General features: G+C 43.4%; 1 protein-coding gene across 1 annotated transcript in view; it reads left to right on the plus strand.

Annotated features, from left to right (window-relative positions):
* Window positions 1-757: 757 nt before the first annotated feature.
* Window positions 758-19,533, plus strand: part of RASSF3 (Ras association domain family member 3) — a gene marked incomplete at both ends in the record, with an annotated part of 51,432 nt that continues 32,656 nt past the window's right edge. The window contains one exon of the mRNA XM_080362417.1: window positions 758-886. Within this exon, the coding sequence (XP_080218543.1) occupies window positions 758-886 (129 nt within the window). The remainder of the gene's footprint in view (window positions 887-19,533) is intronic.

The following is a 19,533-nucleotide window of genomic DNA, read 5'->3' on the forward strand; positions in this document are numbered from 1 at the left end:
GTGCAAGGAGAGGCCAGGGCCAGCCGCCCACGGCAGCTGCGGGGATTCCAGGTTGTTACTGCTCAGCACGACAGGGTCTGCTACCAGTTGCAAAGCTTAAATTCAAAGATTACTAGAAGAACAATACAGGAAAGGCTTGCAGTTATTTTGCCATTGGTTATTTTTTAATAATTTTGTTCTCACAGGCACGTAGGAGAGTGAAACTGGGTAATTATTAGAGGAGAGTTTCAGAACTCATTCCTTTAGCAAGGACCCCCTCGTTGCTCGCAATTAATGGGGTTGATGCTGAGGTGTCAGCACGGAGGCCGGGAGGAGGGTCGGTAACTTCAGTCCACGCCCGTCCTTTGATCTACCGCCTCCCCCTTCGCCGCCCCGCGGCGGTCGGGCCCCGGCCCCCGCCTGCTGGGCTCGCCGTGCCGGCGGGACCCCCAGCTCCCGCCGGACCGGAGTTTCGGGGTCTGGGGGCGGGAAGCGCTCGGCCCCCGCCCCCTCACCTGCTGCCCGGGGCGGGCGCCCCGCGGGGCGGGCGGGGCGGTGCCGCCTGGCGGGGCGCGGAGCGGCGCTGCCCGCGGAAACTTGTGAGGCAGGAAGGGAGGAGAGGGCGGGAGCGGAGCCGCCAGAGCAGCAGCTCCTCCTCCTGCTCCCCGGGCCCGGCGGCGCTGCGAGAGGAGCGGCAGCGGCGGGGCCCCATGCGGCGGCCGGGACGGCGCTCTCCGCCGCCCGGCCCCAGCAGCACCATCAGCCGCCGCCGCCGCCGATGACCTGGACCAGCAGCATGAGCAGCGGCTACAGCAGCCTGGAGGAGGAGGAGTCCGAGGAGTTCTTCTTCACCGCCCGCACCTCCTTCTTCAGGAGGCCGCCGGGCAAGACCCGGACCGCCTCGCAAGTAAGTGCTGCGCGCCGGGTGGAGCGGCGGCCTCGCCCCGCGGGGCAGCTGCCGCCGGTCCGGTCCGGTCCGGGCCGTCCCGGTCCGCGCCGCCTCCCTCCGCCTGGCCTCGGCCTCCACGTGTCCGCCGCCCCCTCCCCCACGGGGACAGACCCGCGGGAGGCGCCCGGGCCCCGCGCCGGAGCGCGGAGCGGGCGGCGGGGACGGCTTCCCTCCCCGGGCTTCGAGCGGGGCTCGCACTGGGCTGGGCTCCGGAAGGGTCCCCGCCGCGGTGTCCCGCTCGGAAGCCGGCCCGAGGGAGCCAGACTGCGAGTCTGACCCCCCCACTCTGGGAGTCCGGCGGGCTGGGGATGTGATCAAAAATCACATGTTTGTGCGGTGAGTAACCGTGCTATCAGCCCTGCTATCGGCTCTGCCGGCAGCTCTCCGCCGGGTACGGTGGGGTCTGCCTCTTCACCGCTCTCAGAGCTGGTTTCGAGATGAATGACAGCCCCTTCAGCTGTTTTGTTGGCAGAGAAAGCCCCACAAAAGTGTTTAAGTGCCTTGGTTTAAGTATTCAAGCGCAGGATATCAACGCTAAGTGGGCTTTGAAGTGAAGAACTGATTAAAAAGAAAGCAAAAACCCCAAACCAGCCCCTTTTGTGGTCAGCGTTGGGATTTCGGTGGGGAACCTGCGGGGCTGGAGGCAGAGTGAGGGGGTTGCTGTGTTGAGGAGCCAAAACCAGCCCCTCTCCCCTAGCAGCAAAGCTCATGTCAGGGATACAAAATGGAACAGTCCCTGTCCCATCCAGAGCAGTCGTTAAACCATATAGGGTAAACGTCACGTTTCTTTAGCTGAGCAGTGCAGCCTCCTCTCATTTTTCTCTTCCCAAAGCGCAGGATCTCTTTCTAGAGGTGGTTTATAGCTTTGGAAACAGTAAGCTAGCAAGCCTGTTTTGTTTATGCTAGCTCTTCTTCCCCTGTGTCTACCAGCGACTGTGGCTTCTTTCTGCTCAGTGCCTATTTCTTTGTACAAACTTCTGGTGTTTTTTCCTGACTGGACTTTGGTGTCAATATTACGGCTACTATGGAGACCTAGTTATAAACCTGCTTATCAAAGCCTGGATACCTCAGGTGCCCTCTGGGACACCCATGGGGCTTGCCAAGTCTCATCATTAGTTGCCCATGGCTGTTCCTCTAGGCTTTGTTGTGCTGCAGAAGGCCAACACTGGTTTCTGTTTCTCCAAGGTTCTCCATCTGTTATGCCCTGTTTGTGATTTGCTCAAAACTTAAGCCCTCTAACTGCCCCTCGGGAAACTCCAGCTCCTGTTCAAGGAAGCGCACGGAGGTTTCTTGAGCTTTAGCTTCCCTAGCCAAGTTTGGCAGGGAGCCTGGGCGCACCCTCTGCCTGCACCTGAGCTCAGGCACCTTGTGCAAATAGTCTGGGACTGGCTTTTTATCAGGTCATGGCTGCTTACCTAAGGTGCTTCTTGCTGTGCCCCTCCTCAGGGGTCGGGTTTTTCTCATCCATCTGGAGAGTCGGCCTCCCACTAACCTGATGGCCTCGGTGCAAGCTGGCAAGTCCTGCTGAGTGTCCTTGAACTTCACTCCCTAACCTGTCTGTCCGGCGTTGGCTGCCACCTGTGTGTGACAGAGGAGGACCGTGGTGTGACAGTGCTGAGCAAACAGATACCCAACTGCTGTCAGGTTTAGCTTGGCTGCTGTGTCAGGAGATGTGAGAAGCCTTAGGTTTTGATTCGGATCCTAAAAGCGTATCTGTGTATTTATAACGTGGTTTTGTGAGTTGCCTTACTAAATGCTAGTTGTATAAGAGATTGTGCAAACATGTAAACTGCTGCATGCAGTGTTAATGTTTCCAAGCAAGGGGGGGGATGGAAGAAAAACCCTGAAATTTGATATTGTGCTCCAGTATTGTTTCCCAAAAGAATACTGCAGTGAGGTGCTGCAGGGTACATGTTTAAGTATGCATTGAGTAGCCTGGAACAAATTCATCTGCATTGCTGACTCTGCAGCATCAGAAATTCTCGGCGAAATGTTTGTAGTCATGAAGTTATTACCAGTTGCTCTGAGCTGCTGAGTTATAAAGTAAAAAAAAAGAATCCCCAAACAATGCTGAATGTAGATTTCAACAGTCATGTGGCCAGTAAGAGTGAGTTTCCCCTTCCAGCAATAACAGTCATAATAAGCCTCTTTGTACAGATGAGGATGTTACTTTTGGTTTGTATTTGAGGTTTAGTAAAAAAATGCATACTATGTCCCCTAGAGCAAAGAGGAAGGAGGGGAGCTGTTAGTTATTGTTTCTGTGTCTTTCTCAACTGTACAGATAATTTTGTAGTGAACTTTTGAAGTGTATTGTGTTTTGTGTTTGTTGTTTTTTTTGTTGTTGTTGTTTGGTGTGTTTTATTTTTTTTTGTAGAAGGCCTAAGTGCTGGCAGTTACTTTCATCCCTCCATCAGCTCCCTCTGCCCCTTTTCTCACAGGCAAGAAATTGTTTCAAGCTTTTGTCTTGTGGCTGTGCCTGCAGAAAAACTCAGTAGTAGTGTTTGGACTTGTTTTGTATGGATTACCAAAAAAGAAAAAAAGGAGGAAAAAAGGAAATTAAGTAGCTGAGTGAATTTTTGTCTTTAATTTAATGCGGCAGGGGTGGGCTTACTTATGTACCTCAATTCCTGCAGCTAAAATGGGGTTAATGGACTGATAGCAATTCTGGTGTAAAAGTGTTGTGATAGTAGCTTTGGGCTTTGCCTAAGATGCCTAATCATCTGTTGAGTGGTTAAAGATTTGTCTCCTCCTCTTGCCCTACCACTTATAAAAAACAGAAGCATAAAAACCATTCCAGCGTATGACAGGCAGCATGATGTGTTGAGGCTGATTATAGGCCTCAAAGTAATTTCTTAAGCAAGAAATACTTTAATCTGAGGGCAATGTGCGTAAAATGCAGGTTGCTTTACACTGTGTTGTTGCTCATGAAAGTTTAGTTTTATTTAAGGTTTCTTATCTTCTGTAGCTGTTGTAAAATTTAACTGTTGGAGGTGAGATTAAGCTTAGTGTGGCTGTGTTTCATATTTGCAATGACTCAATAAATGAAAAAGGAGGAACTGTAAATATTTTTGTCCTGCCAGTGTGAGTACTCATGTGAGGTAAAGTTACCCATGCACGTAAGCTTTTGCAAGGTCAGACCTGTGCTTCTGTATGATAAAGCCTTTGGAAATCATCCATTGCCTGTAGAGAAATTACCAAAATAAGGTGTTTTGCAAACTTCTGAAAGCTGCCCCCTTTCTCTGCTTCTTTCCTCGCACCCACCCCCATCCTTTCAGGAAAAGTGAAAAGAGTCGCGCCTGCTTCTGTGAGCCCTACCATATGTTGGAGGGATACACATCTTTCTGCGTATGTTTTCTATGCTTCCCTTCCATGCACTACTTCTCCCAATTTGAACATGGTTGATGTAAATGCTTGCAATACTTCTCCTTTCCTGGCTGGCTTTGTAGATGGTGGCTTTTCAAGCATTGTGGTTGGTGTCTGACTTAGTTTCCAGTCTTGCTAAGTTCCTGTTTTCTGTGAGGATCACTGCAAACACCTGAGGACATCCCTGTGCTTGGTTTTGCCTGCTCTGTGTTTTGATGTTCCCCTGGGCTGTAACCATAATGGTTAGAAACAGGAGATTTCTCTGTCTCTGTACCTGCCCTTACATGTGAGGGCTCTGTGAGAGGACACCACTGTGCTTTAGGAAAAACAGTGCTGCAGAAGCTAGTGGTGCTGTGTAGATCATGGATCCCAGCTGTTAGAAGAGAGCAAATCCTACAGCTTGTATTCCGCGTCCTGTTGTGAGTAGTTTGCGTGCAAAATACGAGAGAGCTCTGTGTGAAGTCTAGTATAAAATAGCTTTGAGATATGAAGGTTGACACTTGGGTGCTGCTCATATCTTTAAAGGAAAAAGCATTTGTGTGTTTATGCTCAGTTTTGCACTGTTCCATATAGGGCTCTGTAAAAGTGCTTGCAAGAAAAATGCAATTGCTTCTGTTGGCAGTTTCCAGAAATGTACTCTTTCCTCCTGCACATGAGAACGTGCTCATTGCTTCGTTATCAACAGCGGTCCTTCCCAGTCTGCAATCTTATTTCTCCTTCTCTCTTCGCTTTGCTTCTCTCAGCCCTCACGCCTTCCTGACCCGCCGTCTTAGTTCCTTCCCCAGCACCCACGCCCGGTGCCCCCTGCCATGACATTGTGTTTGTGACCGTCTTCTCTGCGCGTCAGTGCAATTTGCAGGTGTGGTAATGGCGGTGGGAGAGGAAATTCATTAAAAAAGCTGGAAACGGAAAGCGAATATAGAAGAGCAGAGGAGGTATGAAGGTGAGAGGCAAAAGGCAGAGGGTGAAAGTCATCTGTAACTAGTCCTGGCAAGGTAACCAGCCATCTCTCGTTCCACTGTTGGAAGAGGGGGTTTGCAGGGGAAGACCTAGCAATTTTTTTGCTTTTTAAATGGGTGAGCTGGTGTAAGTGTGAAAAAGTAGACAAGCTTCTGCGTGCAGAAGGCCTTTTTTAGATCTGTTCCGTGTGAGTTTGCACAATGGCTCGAGGCAGTTCATTGAGAGGAAGACAGACAAAAGGAGTGTTTTATTTGGGAAGAAAGCAGTTTCTAGGGATAAAATGCAGTGCGTAACTGCTCAGGACTGCTTAGGATGGCTTTGTGTTACCAGTGTCCGTTATTAATAAGTTTCACGTTGTTTGGACATTACAGCTCTTCCCGGGTTTCCTTCCAGTAACATTCCCCAGGGAAAATGGCTCTCCTGACTACCAGAACAAATGAGATTTCTAATTATAGGCTTGCTTTGGAGCCAAAAAGTTTAGGTTTGTGTTTGACGTGTAGTCATGAAACTTATTTAAAAAAAAACAAACCAACCCCAAACAAACAACAACAAGAACTGCCCACAAAGCGAGAAGAAAGCACTAAAAATATCCAGTAGTGTTTATTTCTTTTATTATTTTTTTAATTCATTTGGCAGTCAGTGAATGTTATAGGATAAAATTTGTCACGGCTAAAATACTTGAAAGTTAAGAGTTGAAGTAATGAGCAGGGTAGAGATCGCGTCTATTTTAAGCCCATGTCAACGTCGAGTAAACTAGCGGTTCTTATTTTGTGTTTCTGCCTTGCTTCCAGAGTGCTTGTTGTGGTGTGTGTGTGTAGCTTGGAAGAGTGTGGTAGCTGTTTTAGGGTGAACTCAAGAGTCCCCTTCTGGTGTCTGACATCTCCGGAGCTGAGATTTATGCACTGTGCAGAGGACACTGTTTGCTTTACGCTAGTTTGTAATCACTGTTGGTTCTTAGAGTCATCAATTTAAATTTTGGGGACTTTAATATACGAAATGGTATCTACTAACACACAAAAAATTAAGAAACATGTTTAGGAGAGGTTAATGTACTATCCCAAGAAGAGTTCGAGTCACTAAAACATCTAATGAGTGCTGTTACATTCAGCAATTTGTTTTAAGGGTCATGAATACAGCAACAGTGGCAGGTGGTATTCAGGCTATGGTGACTAACTCTTATCTTCCCACTCTTTTCTTTAGTCTATTGTATTAACGCAATATTAGATGCATCTCTGTTTCTATGTTGGCATAAACTTCTGGAGTACCAGCAGTGTGTTACTGATGTTTATTTGAATATTGCCAGATAAACACTGGTGTTTGCACTGGTGTTTGTTGTTTTTGTTGTTGTGGGGTTTTTTTGTTTGTTTGTTTGTTTTGGTCATTTATTTGGAAAAAAAGACTTTGGTTCACGTGTCTGAGTTCTGGAATATAGTAGCTAGGCTTCTCGCTGGTAACTTCAGGAGTACCTAGTTTGTATGGATGTTTTGTGAATTGAATAATAATGTAATTGAGTTGGGATAATCCTGTGACTTTATCTAAGTGCAAAGTCAAAAGGGTAGAACTGCTGGAGCTTTGGACTTTCATTGTAGTCAAAAGTATTGGGCATCTATAGCCTTATGGCCCAAAAGGTTTAGACTTTTAGGCTGCTTATACTCATGAGCAGACATGCAGACACAAGGAATTTTCTTTAAATTGAGGACTCTGGTGAATTCAGGTAAATGCAAAGCAACGGAGCTCAGGATCATCTGTTAAAAACAAACACAGTCCAAACCAAATCAGACAACAGCTATTTAAAGAAGGAGAGTATTTGATGCCCTGTTCTCTTGACCTCTTATTTGAGCTGTAGACCTGTGTATAAGAACAATATCAGAATAACTATTTTGGAAGATGTTCTTGATGGTTAATATTAAGCCACTGTAAGAGCAAAAATAAAAAGAAAAACTGAAGTAAAAAACAGATACTGCAGTTTGTCTCTCGTGTAAAGAGCCAGTGGCACCAGTGTTGGATTAACAGTTGCAAATAAACCGATTAACAGAGGATTTTAGATAAAGCGGTAGATCTGTAATGCAGCATTTGCCTGTGACAGTGTCCTTGTGAGCCAAGCCAAGCAACAGAAGCGTCAGGGAGAGAGAAGTGAGAGTGACAGGTGTCCGTCGTTCAGCTCTCCCCATGGACAGGCAGCCGAGGCCTCGGACACGTCTGCAGGCTGCACATCTGGCCAGGCTGCTCAGTACGTACAGCACTGTCCTTCCAGGTACAGATAGCGGGGGTTTATCTATCTATCTATGTATTTATATATGCATGTTAAACAAAAACAACAACAGAATAATTTATGTATGTGTCAAGGTTTTGATTGCGGGGTGACAATAAAACCGTGGCAGATGTGTTAACCCCCTCTCCCCACCTTCTCGGCCTTTAGTCTGTCCCTTTCCCCTCTTCCCACTAAGGACAGGCAATTGGGAGGGAAAGAAGGACAGAGAGAAGAGAGTTGGAAAAATTAAAAATGTTTTACTAATGCTACCAATAAATATAGAGAAAATAATACAAAATATACAAAACCCATCTTGAAAGTCCCAGCAACTGCTCTGGCAGATGTAGAGCTGGCACCCAAAGTCCTGGACTGGACTCTGCAGCCAACCGGAACTGGATTCAGTCTATTACTAGGCCTCAGTTCACAGGGATGACTCACAAGGTCCTCTCCTAATGTTGGCCATAAGGAAAAGGGGCAAGATCTCTGTGATCTCCCACTTTTATATGAAGTATCATGTGAATAGGATGTTATACTCAGTTGGTCAGTTTTTGGTCACCTGCTTCTTGTTGCCCCTCTCATGAGATGTGCATCCATTCTTATCAATGACCTCCCATTCCATTGCTATGTCTACCAAAACATCTATCTAACTTTCAGGAGAGTGCATTTAATAAGAAGGCTTTAGCTGACAGACAAATTCACTAAAAAAGAAACTTGTTTTTAACAAAATGAGGACAGTATGTATTTTTCGTACATATGTAAAATACACACATAGAAAGATTTGTACTTTTGACACCAACATTCATGAAAGGTCTTAAAACCAGCATGTCCCACTGACTTCAGGGGCGCACCCCGTGAGACTGGAGCGAGCACAGCATGCTCTTATCCCCTCCAGTTTCAGAGCAGCGCTTACCTGACTATTGTCCAGCCTTTGTAGGAGTTTGGGTGCCTGTGACAAAGCCCACATGTTTCTGTAGACAGGTGTGAATTGACCTGGGATGAGCAACTGCTGCTTTCGTTTTGTTTTTTTTGGCATACGTGCTCTTTTGCAAGGTTGATGAAATACTGCAGACAGTTTTGAGGAGAGTGCTTCCTATGCAAACATATATTTGGCTATGCTAACTAGCCACATGTGATTTATGTAGCAATTAAGATCATTTTCTAGTTACTCATCTGTGTGTGTGCTGGAGAAGAATTCGTGTTCCTGTATATGAAGGAATCTATGCTGTGCTGAAAATAATAGTAAAAGCAGCAGTGGTCCATCTGCCTCAGAGGAAGCATCAGGTGTTAGTGTTGGGTACATAGGAATACTTGGCGTGCTGGTTGTCAGCTTCTCCGTCTCAGTCTTTGCCCACAAAGTAATTGTGGAAAACGCTGTTTGCAAGTGCATTTCTGTTAGAAATTACATATAGTAATACAGTAGGGGCAAATTACAAAAGCAGTTGTCTGTAATATTTTGTAGTTATCCCTGTTGTGTATAATTAGGACTGCTTGTCTTGTGTTCTGCATTCTAATTCATCCAAGGTGTGATCAAGTGCATGGATCCAACCATGCTGTGCTCTTCCTCATAGTGCACAGTCCTTGTATCTTGTGTTTGGAGTACCCAATCAACAGGGTCTCTGTAAAGGCTAATTAGCAATAAATACTGTAGGTCAAGTTCTGTTCTGATTGAAGGTAACGGTTTGCTAAATAATTAAGTGCTTAATCTTATTTCCACTGAATCAGGGAATACCATGATCTGGCTTGTCCCTCCTGAAGAAAAGTTTGGGGTATATCAAGTTTGTTAATACTGCAGAAGTAGCTTGATGGCCTGTATTGTAGAGGACTTCTCGGTCACTTCTTACACATAGTTGTGCCTAGGATCAAACTGGGCTGTAAACTTGGAAAAGTTTATTTCAGATGTTCTATACAGAGCATTACTTTTCTTTTACTGGGTCGCTCTCTTCTGAAGAATTCTGCTCCTTGGGAACAGAACCTGCATATCTTGCGGTTTCATCCACCAGTGGCTTGAATTAGTGTGTTTGCATATATATATATGTGTGTGTGTGTATATATATATATATATATATATATAAGCTAAGATTGTGAAAGTCTTTTTGTTCAGAGCTATTAATTTAATTGCCAAATGTCTTCATGGTTCATCTGAGAAGCATCTGGTAAAGCTTTATAACCTGTAGCAACTGCACTAGGGATTTCAGCATGACCCATAGTGCTTGTGTGTACAGAAACTGGCATATTCTTTGACACTGCTTAAAATTTTAAGAATATGGTGGTTGCGTGTTGCGTCATGGGAGGATTGACCTGTATCATTTGTCCTAATGTCTGAAATGAGTAAGTTCGGTGTTCAATGCTGGTGTGAGATCAGCATAAGAGTCAGTGCATTTTTTTCATGAAAGGTGTAATTTGAACTACTATAGTATAATTTTTTTTGTTATGTTGTTATTGCTGTGTGCAAAGATTATGTAGTGTAGGCATAAACAGGCATCTTGCGTTACCCTTTGAAGTAAAGGGTAGTATTTCTTTTTTTCTTTGCAGCTCTGGTTAGCTTGTTAGTAGTAGGAAATTGGACAAGTGGCAAGTGACTTAGGCTGTGCCTAAAGCAGACGGCAGATATGTGCTGCAGGAGCTGATCCTCACCTGTCCAGACTGGTGACTTAGAGTAGTCAGCCGTTTTTTTGTTATTACTGTGCATGTGTGTTTGACTTTGGAAAGCAGTGGGAGAGATGGTTTCTGCAGAAGTGTTTCTGGATCCATCCGGCTAGACTGTTTAACCCAAGTGAAGACTGAGGAACAGAAATAAGAGCGGGAGAAAAAGATCATTACAATCTTGTCAAACATGCAGGCTCCTCATTTCTGTCAGCAGGAGTACCTGTGATCCAAAAATTAGATTGATGTGATGGCTCTTGTTTTGTGATACAGTACGGGGGTAAATGCCTCAATGGGCGGTATTCCTGAAAACTGTGGAAATCCATAACTCTCCATGAGGTATGGACCTGGCAGTTTTGCCCTTGCAGCTGAAGGCTTGAAGTAGGTGTTGCTTTTGTATTTGGTAGTTAAGGAATGGAGGAGAAGGAAGGAATCTTTGCCTATCTGTTGCAGGTTGGTAAATAGGAACACTTGTCTGCTGCTGAGAGCAAATTGGAACAAATTATCCTGGTTGCACGTGAGGAACAATAAAGGTCTCATTTGAGATGTGGGGTTGAATTGTGACTTGGTTGTCTTTCAGCAGCTCCGACTAAAGAAGAAAGGAAAAACTATTATGTCTGTCCTGTGAGTGTAGGCTAAAAAGTGGTTTGTTTGTATTTCCACACCAGTAAGCGATGTCTTGTGTCCCGTACAAAAAGGGACAGTTTAATAGAAAGTTTGTAGTTGGAGCAGTTGCTGTGTCAGGTGCTGACACACAGATGCTGGCGGTAGCAGAACACCCGACACTGAGTCAGGGGAATGTCACTTGTGCAGCCAACCTGGTGTGAACTGTGCCCAGGCTCCCATGTAATCTGCACATGAGAAGTCCACTTTATTAAGGAGAATTTTATCTTTAGTTAAAGTAACCTTCCTCTGGTCATGATACTTGTAGCTCTCATGAAGCCTAGTTTAGCACAGCATTCCTTTTCTTATTCAGTGTCTGCCTAAACTGGTACGTTTACAATCTTGTTTTCTGTATTTAAAAGTGTTTCTAAATCTTTGTGAGCTAATTTTGGTGTAAAATTTAATCCCAGGGACTGTCTGTAGTTTTTGCATGAGTTAGCAGGTCAGGTTAAAATAAACAGAATCCTGGGAGTATTTAACTTGATATTCAGGGCCCCTTTAGTTGTTGAATTAAGGGAACACATTTTTCTCCTTTGAAGAACATGCAATGTGGGGTGATGGCTGATGAAAGGAGTCTTAATCAACAATTTCTATAATGAAAACCATTTAGCTGCTCTTAGAGCCCAGTAAGTGGATCTCAGGATCTAAGAGGGTGAATTCACAGTAGCTAGATAAGATATTCTCCATGAAGTAGGACCATTGTAGAGTTCAAAGACTGGACCATCTTTTTCTGTTTACTAATAGAACTTAGTTATTTCCCTGGGGAAATGACTCTTAAATTATTGTTGGATTGATTTACTTGTCTCTTACCACTACAATGAATTAAAAGATTAGTGCATGTACAGATGGCAGTCTAAGGAGACAGCCAGTGCTTCTGGACATCGGTCAGATAGGCCTCTGAATTAGATCATCACATTTTTTTCAACTACATTTTTCTGTTCTTGTTGAAGCTAAAGTTGAATTAATTTATGTGAAGAGTTGCTTTTCTTAAGTTTGATTCTTTGGGCTCCATGGCTGACAGTGTGTAGAGAAATAATTCTTTACAGAATTATTTTTTTTCCCTCTTTTCTTCAAGGTGAAGTGAGAACCTGTTTTATTCTTTGGGTGCAGTTACTTTTCCTTCTCCTCTTAGTCTGGGAGTGACTTGCAGTGCTATGGTTTATAACAGAATCACTGATGAATCTAAATACCTTCTCTCAACATTCTCTATATGAGCTGCAAAGTATTGCTCTGGGGTCTGATTTGACCTTCATGGGAACCAGTTTGTTTTCATAGAATTTGAAAAACGGTATTAGTGTTCAGCTGACCATTTGATGCGTGTCTCTGAACTTTTCTTGGTCTCTTGATTGCCTAGGAGTATTCTTACTGCTTTTTGAAAAAAAAGTATAATCTTGGCACAATGAAATTGAACTTGACTAAAAACTGCTGTGTTTTAATGAAAGTATACTACAGAAAATATCTTCTACGAATTTTTAATTCTGTGCTTTAAGTTGCAACTATTTTCTTGAGAAAGTACTCAGTAGACTGCATTATCAAAGAGTAGAAAAATCTGGCTTTTTGTCACCCTGGTCTGAATACTTGATCTTCTGTAAAATGAAGCAGACAGCTCATATGCTTTGTATGGTGAGATTTTTATATTCTGAATTAGGCCGGGTACCAGTTAGCCAGCACACAGTATAGACAGTTTCTGCATTGTAGACCTTATCACAGCACACATAACATTATCCCAAATAAATGCCAAGTATTTAGGTGAGGAGAAAAACCAGCGGTGCTTCCTAAGATGATGTATGTCAAATACGAAGTGGCTCTGTTGCTAGTGGAGCATATTCCATTAGGATTTCTTCTTTGATTTAATAAACTATAGGGCATTTGTAGCTGCCTTGATAGTGTGGTGGCAGTTTTGTTATAAAATAGAGGGAAAATAATTCCTGGTGTACACCTTTATTGAGTTCTGAATCAGAATGAAGCCGTCTGTAAAACAGTAACCCTATAGAAGTGCCCAGCTGTCAGAAAATCATGTAAGTTGGCTTGAAACATGGCAGGTGGTGTAATGCAAATCAGTTTGACTTCTCTTTGATCACCAAATTGCAGTCAGGTTCCTAGGAGGTTAATCCCGTGTTTTGTCACAAAAAATAACCCTGCTTTGTGCTCACCTGTGCCTGAGACGAATTTGCAAAGTGTGTTTTCAGTTGGTGCGGTTGGCTGCACCCTCTTGTTTGTGTGTCTTTGGTTCTCCAGTTGCCCTTACCCTGTCCCCCAGGGGCACCAGTGGCCATGGAAGCTTTTGGGGGGAGTGTGGCACCTGCTGAGCTGAATACTACAAAAGACTTAATATTCTTCTTCTCTTAATATGCTACCCTGAAAAGGGTCATCCTGCTTATGGGGGCTTCAGGGACCCTTCTTTGATATGATGGTCACAGGAAGGTCACAAGAAGACTTTTGGTGTTTTGGGAACCCAAATTGTTGTTCTGTTGCTTCTCCCAGGACTGCAAGGTGGTAAGATATGCCTTAATATTAATGTGAAAGGATTTAAATAAGTTACAGATTACTCCAATAGAACAGAAGTTACAAAATGCCTTTAGTGTCTTTCTAAATGTCTTCCACTTAGAGCGTGCATTTGCCCAGTCATGGGCAAAGAAGATTTAATAGAGTTATATCACAGGCTGTTTTGTTTCATGTGTAGAGTTGATGAGTTTGTCTAAGTTGACAGCTGCTTTTGATTCAGTTACATGTTCACATGATGTGAAGCTTATCTCAAGATGGGGAAACATGATTGTTTATACTGTGCTAAAAGGTTGATATGTGAAGTGAAACATCAAAGCAGTTTCTAATGCTCTGAACTTTAAAACTCACAGATGATTTAATAAAAATAATAATTAAAAGGCACATCTTTCCCCACCCCTAAGTACAGACCCCAAATATTCTTCAAAGCATATTTGATTTTAATGATTTGGTGATTTCCTCCCTGAGGCGTTTTTGAAGTTACCACTGGAATATGAAGATGTAGCTTTGAGCTGTGACAATAATAGACCATTAGTGAAGTAGGTGTTTACCTCATAAGATGATAAAATGACATGTTATGAGAAAATAACGTGGTATTGGCCAAAAAAAAAAAAAAAAAAATCATAAACCTAGTGATTTTTCTTGTAACAGCCAAAGTTGATGGCAGACTTCTCTTTTTTTTTTTAAGTGATTTATAGCTCAAAACAGCTCCTGAAGTGGCTTGGTAAGGATGCTAGTATGTCACCCTTGCTCTTTTTTTTTTTTTTTGTTTTATTCCCCCTCTCCCTTCCCCCTTGAACTTTAGTCAAGTGTCCTGTATTAAAACAAGTTTGATTTTTAGCTAGGCTGGAATGCTGGAAAAATCTTGTAATCTGTAAGAGAGCTTATACTGCACAATCTAGTTGTCCAAACATTATGTGGAGAATTCAAGATGGGAGCTCCCTGCTGTGTGTCTGGATTTAACCTCTTACACAAGTAATAACCTATATGTTTTCATCTTCACAGATCTGGAAGATATGGGGGGGGAACATCTTTCAGAAGCTGTTTTGCATTTGGTAGTGATTGGGTCAGAAAGAAAAGGCAGCAGAAGAGTGTTTGTTACCAGAAGGATTATAGAAGCAGCATTGTTAACACTAGCATTGGTATTTCATTATCTTGCAGGTATGAGCATTACAGTGTGCTAAGTGCAATAATTACAAACATGGTGCCATTCCCTGGATGTGGAAAGGAACTGCTTTTTTAGGTATTCCAGAGATCTTTTATCATTCTCCCTTATGGCCTCAGTATAAAATGAACCTCTCTGCTACCCTCCCAGAGAAATCTCAACTTTGATCTGACTGTTCCCAACAAAGGCAAGCAAAAAAGTTTGAAACATGGTAGGGATGCCCCACTGGAACTCTGGGCTGGATTTGGATCCCGTTGTCTTTCAGACATGTACCAGGACATGCTTCCCTGGGTAGTGCTTGCTCTGATCCCTCTTCGTTCTTCTCTCAATCTCTGTGCAGTTTCATGTCTGCATGCTCATAAACAAATCTTCTAACTGTGTTATAATTTTTACCCATGTTAATTGTCGGATTGCTAATCCACACCCATTATCTGTAAATAGGTAGGTGGTATTTTCTTTTGGGTTCATAACTTCATATTCCACTTCTGTACAGGCATATGTATACAAAACATTTTGGTGAAGACATGGTAAACTAAACATTAAGCACAGGTTGATTCACAGAGTGTAACTTGCATCAAAACACAAGCCTGGTGCAACTCAGTCCTCTTTTGGTTTTGACATTTTGTAGAGGGTGCTGAGCACAGCCAGGTTTCCAATCTCCTGGGTTCATCCTCTGAACCAAGAGCAACAAGCAATGTGTTGCAAGGCAGAACGTGAAGGGATTATCATGCAGCAGTTCATCCCTCTTCCATTGATTGAGCCTTGTAACATCACAGCCACCCACCTGCAAGGTGAATGCTGGAGGTCTCAGGCTGTTTTGGAGCATGGCTGCCATCACTTGAGCAGAGGGTGGGGTTCCACTACAGCTTCAGTTTAAACTCATTAAGTTAGTTTTTTGCCAGATGCCCTGCTTGAACCAGATGTCTGTGTGGTGGCCAGAGGAGCAGTTCTGGTGCGGGAGCAGGTAGAGGAATATACAGGTGGGGAGGCTGACAGAGAGAGTGGGACCTCAAGAAGCCCCATCTGGGCTTGGCCTACCTTGTGGAGCTGGGTTTTGGGAGGAAGAAACTCAGTAGATGGTGCACTGAAGAGGTGCCCTAGAGTGTTTTAACAGGTTTCATAACTGGATAGAGATGCTACAGGTAGGCAGAAGGTGGGAGAATCTGGGCTTTTTGGTTTTCTGCTGTTTTAGTTTGTCTTTTTTTTTTTTTTTTCAAATGAATAATGCTTCTGAAACGAGACAAGCAAGGAGAAAGCAGTAGAGCCTGCTGATTAGAAAAAACTGTTTGTGCTTTAGTATTTGACAGAAAATAGTGCAGCAAATAGGATTGCAATGTAAACTTTGGATTTACTTGCAGGTTCTTGATTTTAAAAACACATGCATTTGTGTATTTATAGCTCCTTGTATTTTCTGTGGCTTTAGAATCCTCCCTTAGTTGTTTCCTGTAAAAGGTTTTACAGGCCAGTTCATCCATTTAGAGTACAAAGTCAAGGGCACTATTCTAAGCATATTGAATTGAATTTTAAATGGAAATCAGGTCTTAGTCCTTTACTCACCTTTTGAAACTGCAGTAGGTTCCCAAGCTTGCTAGTTTTGGGAGAAGGTTGGAAGGGATTTATTAATCTGCTTGATAAATGTATTATCAATATCCATTTTTATGCCTCTTCATTAAAAGTTTCACAGCTGAAACTATCTGCCTGTGGTAATTACTGCAGTAATCAACTTTATGCCTTGATTTTACTTTACTTGGGCTTTATTGGTTATGGCATGACAGTACCTGTTGTTTTCACAAGTGTAAATAGGGGCAGCTTTTTGGACACTCCTGCTGCTTGAGGGGAAGAAAGTGTCTCTTATGGGACAGAAGACAGAAGACAGAAGTGCAGGTGAAAAAGAAGCTACAGCAACAGAAGAGGCAGCTCCCCTCGGTGGGAGGTCTTGTTCTGCTGCTGGTCCATTGGAAGGAGGGAAGGCCAGGCTGTGCCCTCCTGCCTTTTGCTGATCACGAATTGGGAACACCTCAGGGTCTTGACTCCTGACTGCTTAATAATTTATTTTGCTCATTTCAAATAAGGAGAGTGTTGCCTGAGGAGTTTCTGGATAAACTGGAACTCAACATCACCATCACCACTCCCCTTTATTATTTTATTTTCTCTTTCTTCCCTGCAAGACAAGGCAATGAAAAATAAGACAGGACTCAGATGAGTAAGGCAGTAGTATAGTCAGGATCGTGGTAAATAGCAGTGCTGTGTATGGTATTAAGGTAAGAAAAGTACTAAGTTTAAAAAAATACATAAAATGATACTTCATTATTTGCAAATTTGATCTAGTTTTTTACCTTGATTATTTTTATCGAATGAGACATTCCTTCTCTTCCTCCTTCTCTTAGATATTTCTCTACGAATGTGTGAATCTGCTTTGAGTACTTTTTTAAAACAAGGAACAAGTGTGGATGCAACCAGCAGACTGGGTAGTACCAGCAGGAGCTGAAGGGCCAAAGCCTGATGACATTTCCAAGATCTGGACAGCATTTGGCAGTTTGAAGGCACTCTCATTGTAATAGTTGCTGAACTCAGCCCTTAGATGAATGTCATGCAATGGGACACTGAGAAATGAGTATAAATATTTAGATTTACATACAATAAATTTTAGTTCTGCCTATTAGTAATATCTCTTAGAAATGAAGTTTTACTGGGAGCTGGAAAAGGGAGCAATGACCATCAGCAGCCATCGGACTGGAAGAGCATGGGTGCATCTGGCCCCTTTGGGACACTTGGCCTGTCATGGGCACGGTGAGGAGACCAGGGGAAATTGTTTGACCTCTGTCTTCTCCTTCTTCCCTGGCTCAAAGCTTCTCTGTGCAGTGACTACATGAAACGTTAAAATGTCTACCCTGAGCAAAGGGGATGATGTGAGCAGAGGTAAGAGCCTGGTGTGTGCTCCAGCTCACCACTGTGGCTGTGGTGGTGAGCCCTGTAGTTTGGGTAGAGAGGAGTCTGGAGAGCTCTTGCTGGGAAATGGAGCGGAGGTTTGTGTGGAAACTGTACGTTGTGGGTAGTGATGGTGGGTGGAGATGGTGGTGTCTGTTGCAGTGGTGCAGGTGGTGGATTTATGGGAGCTCTGAAAATGAACGGTGACCTGATCTGGAAGGCACCATGAGTCTGTGCTATACAAACTGTGATGCTCATGAGAGCAGCTTATATGTAGGGAAAGGTGTGTGTGGGTTTTTTTATTTTTGGTCATCTCTTCACCACCTATTTTGTTTTCTTTGTCAGGACTGGCTGAACTGGCTTTGATCTGAGATCACCAACTCAACCTTCAGTATTTTGTGTGTTCTTTGAAACACCTTCCTTCATGGCTGTGATGCCTGAGGAGGTTTCAGAACAATACCTGGCTGCAGACAAATGTTTATCGATACCACTTACCAGACTTTTGTTAAGCAATCCTATTTGTAAATACTGGTATGTCGGGTAATTAGTAACTGTAAATCCCTCCTTTTTGGCTGCTGTTCTCTTGGAAATTTGAAGATGGTTGCTGATAATTGACAGATGGTTAAAATGCTTCTCCAAGCTGAAGTCTAGTGACCACAGCCCAATGCCAGTCCCTTGACTTCCTTTGCAAGATTAAGGTCACATACTTCAGTGTTTAGATGTAGTTTCAGGCTGATATCAGAGTGTGACTGTGCTGGAAATCCAGCTGACTCTCCAGCAGACTTCAGGATACTTTGGCCATTCTCTAGAGAGCTTGTTTGAAAGTAAATGTAGAATGCAGGATTTTTTTCTTTTTTGTTAACACACCTTAGTAGCTGAACTATATACTGTGTATAGCAGTATTTAAAACTTTGGTGTTGACTTACAGTCATATTGTGTTAAAGTGAGTGAGGGACTGAAATTTGTAAAGCTGCTGTACTTTTACGTGTTTGCCAATAAAAAGAGAAAGTGCATCATTTAATTTTTGGCTAGACAGGCAAATGCAGACGAGTTGCATGGAAGTGTTTGCTCTGGCACCCTTCATTGCTTATTGAGAGTCTTTGCTTATGACCTGAATTCTGGGAAGGTGTCCAAGCCCTATGCAGGCTGTAGCGCTTATCTCTTGAGTTGTTTTTTCTATTATTCTGCTCAACAGAATACACAGACCTACTTAGCAAATGCAGACCTACTTAGCAGTGCCCATACAGTTAGAGCTCCGTGTCCCACTTCAAAGTCTCTCTCTTCCCACCCCCACCTCTGCTGCAAAGGGTGTGCAATTAAAGCTTTCCTTCCAAGGAGGTCTTGTTCTTCAGTTCCAGACTGTTCTTTTGCCTTTAACCTTGATGGTGCCTCTTTTTTCCTTTTTAATTTGAAAATGTTCTGTGTTAATGATATGGCTTATTTTTGGGGTGACCTGCCATCTTGCATTCATCTCTGAGCAAAATGAATTGCTTTCTGTTTTTATTTGAATACTTTCACAATTCACAAAAGTGCACGGACAATTTTTTGCTCTGTGCTTTTGTGTCCACACTACTGATGGAACAGTAGCCTTTTAGAGGGAGCTGCTACAAGAATGGTGTTTCTGAACCTCTTAAGCTCCCTTTTCATTGCTATAAGAAAGTCATGTGGCATAACAGATCCTTAGTGTTTGTGCAGAGCCTTCGGCTCCTGCCTGGGGAGGCTGAAAGCTGTTTGTGCATGGAACAAGTATGAGCATGGGTGGCACAAATACGAGTAGCCTTGTGCTGTCTCTCAATGTAATGTGTAGCCTTTTCACAATCAGTCATTGCTTTGGAAGTATGAATTAATGCAAAACCTATCCTGACTTGCTGCTGGTGGTAGGATATAAAAACTACCCTGTCTGCCCTTTTTTAGCACTGTTTCCTGCAGAAGTGAGACTTCTGCAATTTTTCCCATCCGTCTCCTAAGGCAGATGGTGTGTTAACCAGATCTCTCAAAAGGATGAGGGCCTGAAGCTTCTACAGATCTTAAGTGAAGCTGTAAGTACAAGTTACTCCTTTGTAGCCATTCATATGGAAGTCTCTTATGGTTTAGTTTACAAGTAGATCATGTGCAAGAGGGTAGCAAACC

Source organism: Nesoenas mayeri (genome assembly GCF_963082525.1).
Source record: "Nesoenas mayeri genome assembly, chromosome: 1".
Lineage (NCBI taxonomy): Eukaryota > Metazoa > Chordata > Aves > Columbiformes > Columbidae > Nesoenas > Nesoenas mayeri.